Raw genomic sequence first — 10,470 nt, 5'->3', positions numbered from 1 at the left:
CGAATTTCGTATACAAAAATAAATCCCTCATACAAATATCACATCTTCAAAATTTCTGAATATATTTTGGAAAGGCATATGTTCAGAAGTTTGCAATCATGTTGCATTTACAGTGGACTAAATTATGTTGGCAAACCTACTAATAAAATCAGAGGTTTACTATTTTATTTCTTGATTTTTAATTTTTATTTAGCCCACAGTAAGGAAGTTTAAAAATGATAATAACTACTCTAACCTCCTAAAAATAGAAACTGGAGAGCGTGTGAGATGGTAGATTTTGTAATATATAGCAATAGTAGAAAAATACCCGAAAGATAAAGCATCACAAATTTGCATGTGAGACAGAATTTGCTATTTTGCCTTCCTGATTTGAAATCAAACTTCACAAATATCTTGTGTATGACTTATAAAGGACTTAGAAAGAAAATTAAAAGCCATTGATGCCGGCAGGCATAAACACACAAATCCAGATCCACCAAAAAACACATTAGCTTTCCTGCTTTTGTAAAAGTATCTAAGGTAAAAGAAACTTTCATGGTCAAGGGCAACAAGACACAATGTTTACTACAGGAGTTACAGAGGACAGCTATTTCAGTTTGTTTGGTAAGTCAATGTTTGTTGTTACTGGAGATGTATAAAATGAAACATTGCTTATTTCAGGACAGTAAATATTCCCAGTTCGATCAACACCTCAAATAAACAATTCCTCCTGCCCTACATACAAACTTTAACATAGCACAATAAATGGCAAAACGGCACCACAAGTTATTCCCATATTTCTTCATCCATAGTGCTTAATATCTGTAGTTAGAAAATAAAATGTTAAATGTATAACTGTTCAATTCAGTGATAATGATTGCAAAGAAATTATTTTGAGGAACTGAAACTTCTCAGTTCCTTCTTCTGTTTTTTTTTCTAAATGTTCCGTAAAGCTGAAATATATGTAAAAAAAAAAAAAAAAAAAAAAAAGAGTATGTGGGGAAATGGTTACTTTACTTTTGCAGAGAGAAAGAAATAACAGGATAAATTGTTATTTTTGTTGTACAGAACATCTCAGTGCTCACTATCCAATGGTATTTCTTTCAGACATGTTTTTGTCTCAATTTTTTGATGACTTTTTGATAACCAATAACTTTTTTAAAGTTTTTTTTTTTTTTTTTTTGCTGCACACAATCCAGTACCATACATCTGCAATGAATGTACTCATATTATGCCATGGGTCACAAAGGGACTTTACATAGTGAAAAACATTGTATATATACTATCCTTCACTCACTCACTATCCTTCACTCACCCAAATACTTAACATACTGTAGGAAAGTTACCTGCAAACGCTCACAGAAACACACACCTGCAAACTTGCCCCAACCCCCCTTTCTACACGACATCCAATCCCAAACTAAAATAACCGTTTTTAGGACTGTGAATGTGGACATCTTCATTGTAAGATTTGCTGAGATTAAGACTTGCAAAATAAGATTTCAGTGACAAAGGAAAGAAAATTTAGAGACTACAAAAAAAGGGATAAAGAGAAAACAGAGAGGAAAACACAAAGAAGGAATTAGGAACAACAAAAAAGAGGACAGGAAGAAGTGTAAAATGGACTGAAAAATAAAAAAAGGCAAGCATAAAAGGTAAAGAAATAAAAACATAAAAAAAAGACAGGAAAAGGAAAAATAGAACGAAAATGAGAAAAAAGATGGTTACAGTAAAAGATTAAAGTAAAAAGGGCAGAAAAAGGGCAAAAAAGAGGGCATTTTGGCAAAAGCATACTCATTTTAACAAAATGTCTGAACTGTTGTTTTGTGTGTTTTTGTCAAGGTTGGGTTTGGTTTGGAGGACCCAAATGGAGAGGCTGAGGAGATTTCTAGGAGTTTGATGGGGCAAAAACAGTAAACAAAGGCAGGAATCCAAAAATCCAACTAATAATGAAAAGCAAACCAGAACTAAGGAGACATCTGGGGAAACCAAACACGAGGAGCCAGGGAGAGACGAGGTAGGGGGACAACAGCATGGGAGGATAGCAAAGAGAAGGAACCAACAAAGAGTGAGAACAGAGGGAGAGCATATATAGCTGACAGAGACAAAGGGAGGGCTAATGAGCTGACAAGGAGCAGGTGTGAGAGGAGACAATGAGGGAGCCAAGGGGAAAGGAACACACACACACACACACAAGAGGGCAAAAGAGGACAACAGAAAAACTTGAGAACTAACATAAATCTAGAAATTACAACAAAAAAGGAATGGGCTCTATGCACAGCTCCACTACTTCCTGAATTTAAGGCAGCTCCTTTGTTTCCTGTCTTTCATTACTGGACGAACTGATTAATCCAGGTGTGTCTGGCCAGTTACTTAGGTCATACACACCTGGATTAATCAGTGCATCCAATCATGAAAGACAGGAAACAAAGGAGCTGCCTTAAATTCAGGAAGTAGTGGAGCTGTGCATAGAGCCTATTAAACCAATAAAACTAGGAAACATGGAGCAAAGTAAAGCACAATAGAAACAAGACCATGACAGTTTTATTTCAAAGGGCTCTATGGCTGCTGTACCTTGGGCACCATATTTCTGTCACTGACAGGAACAAACCAAAAGTGGAAAATCTGAACCCAACAGGCACGGTCACGGCTCTGTTCTGTGTGATGTTGAATTTTCAGACCCAGTAGTCTGCAAGCAGAAGCCATTCCCAGAAAAGCTGTAATGCTTCCTGCAGCAAATTGTTGGGGGAAAAAATGGGCATGCCACTGAAAAGAGAGACACAAGTTTGAAATCCTTTATTTTTATCCACCATTTCTCTAAGCACATAATATATTCTATTAAAAGCCTTTCATTAGAAGTATAAACCTCTATTGTTACAGCTGTAGTGTTGGAAGTTCTTTCAGTTTGTTTGTTTAAGAAAATAAAATACATCTAAATATATTTTAGTCGTAAAACATAATGCAAAGCGAAGAGAAACTAACTTTGCAAGCTACTTATTAGGATATTTATGGTTATGTTATAGAGGATATGTTTAATGTTTATGCATTTAGCAGACGCTTTTAACCAAAGCGACTTACAAAGTAGGCATTAGCATTAAGGGTCTTGTCTAAGGACCCACACTGGATATAACAGCAGATTTGTTTAAATTGTATAAAGAATGCTGAGCCTTCACACAAGGTATGATATGCTTCTTTTATTTTGATAGAATGAGGGAAATACAGTGTGTATGTTTGTTTTTAAATACAATAATCCAATGATCATGTATTTTAGAATAATGCAACACCTATCACAGGATCTGAAAAGAAGAAAAAATAAACTCATTAGGCATCTATTTTTTGACTTATTCAGGTTTACTGATGAGAGTTTTTAGTGCTTTATACTTACTGAGTTAATCCAGTCGATGTAAGCAGACACACGGGTGAAGACCGTGGGCTTCTGAGGATAGTTGCAACCCCAAGCGGACACGAAGCTTGTGACTCCATGGACGTAGTACTTGCCGCTAACCTGGCAGTTAAGAGGGCCGCCAGAATCTCCCTGATGAAAAACAAACATAATAGTTAAAGCAAACATTTTCAAAACCGCCGAAATAGAATAAAAAGTCTCAGAGCAGCGTTTAAATGAATAAACAATAAATAAACTCACATTGCATCCAGAGTCACTACCACCTCCACCGCACACCATAGTGGTCTTGACGGTGCTACCCCACCAGCTGCTGCTGGAGCAGGTCTTGTGGTCCACCACAGGAAGGTAGGCCTGCTTCAGCTGAGCAGACAGGCTACCACCAGCTGATCAAAGTGAAAGAACATGATGCATTTCCTTTTAGAATAAAGAGACCCAAATTATACTAATTTATGCAATTAGGTGTCCTATGCAATAAAACTGACTGGAGGTGCGTCCCCATCCAGTGATGTAGCAGGGGTTGTTGTGGGGCAGAACCTGTCCAGAGGGGGGCAGAGAGGCAAGCTGGACGTAAGAGTTCAGGACGGCGTTAGAGGAGAGTTTCAGCAGAGCAATGTCATATCTGAAATACAGAAAGCAAAACAATTCAGCAAACATGGTCTGACCTTTTACTGAAGCATACTTTGTTGGAAGTTTTAACTAAATTAGGTCACATTCAGCTCCAGGTGAGTGCATAGTTTGTACAGATTGGAACTGGCTTTTTGGGAAATCCTTGCCTATTTTGTATACCCAAATGGAAAGGCAATTAACATTGGATCTGTAAGCCCAAATTACACGTGTGCACCGGAAAAAAATCGGAATCTAGATAAGTCAGTTTTTCGTAAAATAAGTGCATTTGTTCTTGGATTGAGGAGGAAAAAGAGACATTTTGCCAATGGAACAAGACAATTTACATTTAAAATAAGAACACAATTGCATTGTCTTATTTCAAATGCATTTTATCTAATTATATTATTTTAAGAGTAAAAACACTGATTCCATTGGCAAACTATCTAATTAACTTACTCAAATTAAGGGTAAACACACTTAATTTAGGAAATTTTAACTTATTTCTAGATTGTTTTTCTAGTGTGATACATCATCTGAAAGGTAAAACCCTCTAATTCTGAATATATACATGAACATTGCGTGAGTAAAACACAGCCCAAGCTGCATCAGTTCAAACATGACTCAAAGTTGTTGTTTTTTTATTCTTGAAAATAATAGCTCTTTTTTTTAATCAGCAGTAATACATACATGCTTGCTTGTTGTGGCTGCTTTGTCATGTTTACATTTTGACGTGCTGCTATATCTGTGTTAATTGTGCTTTGGTGCTTGCTGTGTCCATAAAATGAACTAGGTGGTTGAATTGTGGAGAATCTAATATTTCCAAAGATGTGTAACATATTGGTAAACATTTTACCAGTGTCATTTTTATGCATCCTCAGTTATTAGTTGTAAACGCTTTTGAGATTCCTTACCCACTAGCAACACTGTTTGAATTCCAGTTGGAGTGGACGTAGATCTGGCTGACGCTGATCACCTGCTCCCTTCCACTGTTGGAGTTCAGGTCATGTTCACCAAGAACAACACGGAATGTCCTTGGGCTATAAAGACATAAAGAGCAATAAATAATCAGTGCAGCCTCTTTAGATTTCATTACTTGTAAATACTGTAAATTATTTAAAAAATTTGTTTATAAATTTGAATTGCTTTTATATAAGATGTTCTATTTCATTTAACCCTTTATATGGCACTCAGCGAAATACTTTGAAAATCAAAATTTCAAGCCAATAGTGTTATTGGAATCCAGGACAAGACCTTAATACCTTTGTAACGTTCAAAAAAATATAGATATTTTGATGGAAAAAATGTATGTCAAAGTAATATGAAGAAATGCCAACTTAATTGAATATAATATGAAAAATAACAAATGAAAAACTCTTTACTTTTTAACCTTTCAATTTGTTTTTCCCCCTTTTTTTCTTGAATTGTTACTTTCTTTTTTTAGGTAATATATCATCTAAGGGCTAATATAATTGGTCAAATGGCAAAATGAGCCATGTAGCAGCATCTTTGCTGAATGGCTAGATATGAATCTTTTGCTTCTAGACCTCACTGAGGGATGGGGGGGACCGGAGACATGTTCAGGTTGAGACAACAATATAAGTAACATCCTTCTGAGCCTGGAGATGGCTTGGATGTTTGTGTCAAACACAACTGTAGGTGTAAAATCTGCATCTTTTGGGATGAATCTTTATGTTACCTGTCCACACAGTGAGCAGCAGTCATCACCCAACCTGTGCGGATCAGGCTACCTCCACAGGTGTGGTACCAATTGCCGCTAGATTGGTACTGAAGAGAGATCTGATGAGGAAAAAGAAGAGGTGAGCTCCACATGTCAACCTAGCTGCTTTTACCTCAAGTCCTACTTTCTTTTATTATTATTTATCATTTTGTTATAGTCAGTGCCTTTAAAGGAAGCAAGAATAATTTTTTTTACCTGCCAGGGCCAGGCGTTGGGGCTGGAAACCTGACCTCCCACCACTCTCTCCAGGCTGTCCTCCAGGTACCTGGGCTGCTCCTGAGCCGCCACTGGTTAAAAAAAAGGCAAATGACTCATTTCCAGATAGTCTTCTATAATTGCATGTTTTAAAGGCAGTAAGAGCTTTGAGGAAAGAGTGTGGCTAGTAGTTGGAGGTACCTGGCAAAGAAAAATAAATAAGTCTTACCGAAGGCAGCAAGACATGTCAACAACAGAATCCTGAGCATGTTTGCGTCTCTTCAGAATGTTTCTGCAAGGACTGAACTCTTCTACCTTCTTTTATATCCACATTAGACCTTGAACCGGAGTGGAAAATCATGTCCATGAATGCACCTGTGGTTTGTCTCACACGCCTTTATTTTAATCATTTGGAACAAACCTCTTGATTAGGTCAGCAACAGCAAACATCTGCAGAAAAGCTTCCAACTACAGCACTAAAGTTGTGGAGACTCAAAAATGTAATATATATATCTTTCTTTCAGTATAGAGCGGATGTTTTAGCGCCTTTGTTACGGTCTCAGTTTAAGATTAACAGTATTATTGTCTCTTGTTCTGTTTATACTTACTAATTTTATGCAAAGATAAAAAAAATGACTGTTATTTAGTCACTTTGTTGTTTAAGACAAAGCTAAAAACAAAACCAAAATAAAATAAGCTCTCTAGAACCTTAGCTGATGAATTTGTGATTGGATTTTTATTTAATACAAGAGTGTTACTTCACTGAATAACAAGCATATTTAACCTACTATAGCATTTGAAGGTCAAGTTAATATACTGATACTAAAATACTGTCACTGGAAGTACTGATTTCATAAGTTTTACGTTAAAAAGAAAATTGTTTTGGAAAAGTTTTCCTTCTGCCTGTAATTGTTAATTTTCAATTACATTATTTATTTATTTCCATTATTTTATTATAGTCTTTTAATTCAAGAATTTGCACATAACTGTATAGTTTGATCTTTCTTTATGACGTCCTTTCAGATATAAGATGTTATGATAAGTTACTATTTGACTTTTAACCAAATACCTTTTTACTTTTTCTTGAGTCATTTCCTGGATGGCTACTTTCTTACGTACACTTTTTAGGGTACTCTTTATTCTAAATTCTTAATCCTGTAATCGTTTCCTTTGTTTTTTCTTTTTTTCTTTTTTACACTAGTAAAATAATGAATCTTTTTCAAATGTTCATATCCTTGATGTCTGCTTATCAAGGTGAGTTATTTTTATCCACTAGGGGGCAGTAAATCCTAACAAACCTAACCAAGACAGCTGCTAAATGTCCATTAGAAAAACCCAAACCTTGTTATTAGATAGATGGTTTACATGTTTTAAACGTTCAAATATTCATTAGGATAAATGTGAAATATCAATAGAAGCTATTATTGCATAAATAGTTAAATAAGATTTGAGCATCTTACTTTAAGCTGGAGAGTTGTTAATAAAGCATGAGAAGTGACATAATAGATTTCCTCTTTGACATTGAACAGTAAACATTATAGACAACCAGATCCGTTCTGCTCTGTCGCCCTTTTACACAAACAAAACTACTTGTGGTTCATATCTGGTCAGCCTGATATGTCCAACAATAGGTTACTGTACAAAGGGAAGGCCTCAGATGTGTCTATCTTTTGTAAAGCAGTTCTTAATTAGACAGGAAGTCATTAAAACGACAAGGATTTGGGATTATTGCCTAATCGGCTGTTCAAGAGATTGCTATGCTGACTTGTAATTGAGCTGGTCCCTTTAAACAAAGGGAAAGGTCCACATGCTGTAAGACGCCCTGAACAACTGGGCCCCTGCAGTTTCATCATTTTCTCATTGCACGTCTTCATTCCCTTCAGAACTTCACGTGGAGCCCTCCACCAACCTTCCCTCACAGCGGCATAAATCAAACGCCAAGATCAAAGACAGGAAGTGCTGGGGATGTGGTAATTAAAGATGTTGGTTCTTGATATAGCTTCCTCTCATTAACCAACAGTCGATTTGGTTCCCATAAAATTGTCTAACACACATGATCAAGAAATGAGGTTCCAAAGAAATTAATGGGATGCTGCGATTGGCTGTGTGATAAAAGTCCTCAATAGTTATTACATTGTAAATGTCAGCTATATATATTTTTTTTAAACCATAAAATTGATGGACTAAGACAACAATTTACATTTCAAATTGCAGCTTATATTTATTGTGCTAGCTCCAAAGCAAAGACATAGAACACATAAAATGAAAGAGATAAAAAATGAAAAGGTGGAGTACAAACCCAGGAAATCACAGGAAACAGCAAATACCCCTGAATAAAACGAACAAAAAGCTTTAAAATAGATTAATCTTTTTTTACAGTAGCAAGATCATTCCATAATTTCTATTTTAATCCAACGATTTATTGTCATGTATGGGGTTTTGAACACAATAAGTAACCTATGTTTTCATCTTTTCCTGATTTAAAAGCATGACACAGAGTTTAATTTCTGCAGGGCTGGCTGAGTCCAGTCCTCAAGACCCTTTACTCTGCAACATATAGAGATCCTCCTCCCAAATCAAACCAATGACTCCGTACCAGGCCTCTGCAGAGCTGTACGACATACTGATGAGGAAGTTCAGCAACTTTATTTAATTGTGTTGGAGAAAGGATACAGCTCAAAGTTAGGGGACAGCAGTTCTCTGTTGGACTTAAGGCTTTCTTCACATTGGACAAGATAATAAAAAATTCTGTTTAGTTATAACACCTGTAAAATTCAACCCAATGGTTCTTTATTATTGTTAGAAAAGTCTTGCCACATTCAGCTGTCTACTATAATGTGCAGTGTTCTGCCATTTCAGTTAATTCCTTGTGACGAGTTTCTAGTTATTTCTTGTGTTCTGCATGTGTAAACTTTCTCTTTATACATTTATTGTTTGTCTTTTTCTCTCAATTTGCAGCTTCCTAACTAACCCAACTCTCTTAAATCTCTGTGATGGCTGCATGTGCAACCACACAACAAATGGTCTGGTAATTCTTTCATTAAATCTTCTATTTTACTGTAGTGTATTTCATGTATTTCTACTTTGATTTGGCAATGGTTAACTATTTGGGTGCACACATTTAGTTGACTCATTTTGTCATTTCTTGCTTGTTTGGTTTCTGTACATTTATATATTTTTCATTAGAGTTGCCAGTTCCTGGGAGGCTGTCACGAGTGAAGCTAGTAAAGGACAGGAGGCCCCAGCTGCAAAGTATCTCCTCATTGACACGGAGGCCTAGTTGGACTCTTCCACTTACTTTTAGAAGGGGTGTAGAAAGGGTTTAGGTTTCTGTATTTGGTTTTGTTTTCTATAATAAAATTTGGAAAGTTTAATATTTTAGTCCTCTTCCTCATAGGTTGCTGATTGAGTATGGTGCTGATTAGTTCGGTCTCTTGTTGTAGTTTGTTTAGGAAAATGTATTTTATGTTTCACTCTTGTTTCAAAACGGTCTGATCAAATATATATATATATATATATATATATATATATATGTGTGTGTGTGTGTGTCAGTTATCTAGGTCTTTTCCTGTGTCAGGTTTGGGTTATGCTGATTTTTGTTGTCACAACCTCATTCACACAGACTCCATCATCCATTATTCCTCCGTTCCGTTCCAAACATTTCCTGTTGATGTGGTAAATACCACTGGTATCATGGGGCCATGGTATTACAGACTAGACAGACCAGCCACCCCCCCTCCTCTGTCGTCCATCAGCCATACAAATCTGGTCACTTCCTGAAGGATGAATGCATAAAAGCATCATTTTCTAAAACCCAGATGAGGCAGACTATAGGTCGGACAGAATAAAGCAGATCTGGTACATTTCAAAACAAGACGAGACGGCACCACAAAAATCCACGAAATATGCAGATTTAAGACTCCATTCAGTTTGAACCTGATGTTTTGTCATGTGTTTTAGATCTTATGGTTGAAACTGCTTCAATAAAACTGAACCACATCTAACCTCATACATTAATAATGTGGTGAAGATAGAGTGAAGCCAAAAAGACAAAAGCTCTCTATTTACCGGTCGATTTACATTATCACTCTTACATATGGTCAGAGGTGGGTAGAGTACACAAAACTTATACTTTAGTAATATTAGCGCTACTTTATCTTATTTTTACTTAAATGAGAGTAAAAAAGTATTCAGTAAAAAAGCTATTCATGTATCTAGTGACTGATCTACTAAGTTCTCATATATATATATATATAATATTTTACAAAATTATGTAGAAATTAACAAAATACTTTAATATACAAATTCTAATGTTTTAAAAAAAGGCAGAAATAAATACGTAACATACAGTAATTACACAATAACAACATTTAGGTGGATTCAAATAAATGTTTTGTGTTATAAAACTTACAAAATCAATAGTTAGAGTATATAGAAATATGATAAACTGCAGTTTAATGTTTACTGCATTTTTACCCAACCTCCAAATGATGGGGAGACTCAGCAGATGGAAAATAACATTTAATCAGTAACATTGTATGTCTCTGCA

General features: G+C 35.7%; 1 protein-coding gene across 2 annotated transcripts; it reads right to left on the bottom strand.

Moving 5' to 3' along the window:
* Positions 1–3,158: 3,158 nt before the first annotated feature.
* LOC119788659 (elastase-1-like) lies at positions 3,159–6,281 on the bottom strand. Of its 2 annotated transcripts, XM_038293216.1 has the most exons (8): positions 6,151–6,281; positions 5,922–6,013; positions 5,685–5,785; positions 4,900–5,025; positions 3,865–4,001; positions 3,623–3,765; positions 3,365–3,514; positions 3,159–3,275 (listed from the first exon to the last, which is right to left on the bottom strand). In XM_038293216.1, the coding sequence occupies exons 1-8, from the start codon at positions 6,188–6,190 to the stop codon at positions 3,267–3,269; spliced, it is 798 nt and encodes a 265-aa protein (XP_038149144.1). In that variant the 5' UTR covers positions 6,191–6,281; the 3' UTR covers positions 3,159–3,266. The 2 variants fall into 2 exon arrangements, with proteins under 2 accessions (XP_038149144.1, XP_038149143.1); XM_038293215.1 differs by lacking the exon at positions 3,159–3,275 and having other exon boundaries at positions 3,347–3,514.
* Between the last annotated feature and the right edge of the window lie 4,189 nt (positions 6,282–10,470).

Source organism: Cyprinodon tularosa, unplaced genomic scaffold, assembly GCF_016077235.1.
Source record: "Cyprinodon tularosa strain WSP-4 unplaced genomic scaffold, ASM1607723v1 ctg322, whole genome shotgun sequence".
NCBI lineage: Eukaryota > Metazoa > Chordata > Actinopteri > Cyprinodontiformes > Cyprinodontidae > Cyprinodon > Cyprinodon tularosa.
Note: the sequence above shows the minus strand (reverse complement) of the source record. Positions and strands in the feature narration are given on the sequence as shown.

What these genes read in the sequence shown, in the direction of transcription:
- LOC119788659 (XM_038293215.1), bottom strand. Translation starts at nt 6,190, where the DNA reads ATGCTCAGGATTCTGTTGTTGACATGTCTTGCTGCCTTCG. An exon ending in CCAACGCCTGGCCCTGGCAG is followed by an intron (nt 5,786 to 5,921) that starts GTAAAAAAAATT and finishes TTTCCTCATCAG; the next exon opens with ATCTCTCTTCAGTACCAATC. An exon ending in TCAAACAGTGTTGCTAGTGG is followed by an intron (nt 4,002 to 4,899) that starts GTAAGGAATCTC and finishes TCTGTATTTCAG; the next exon opens with ATATGACATTGCTCTGCTGA.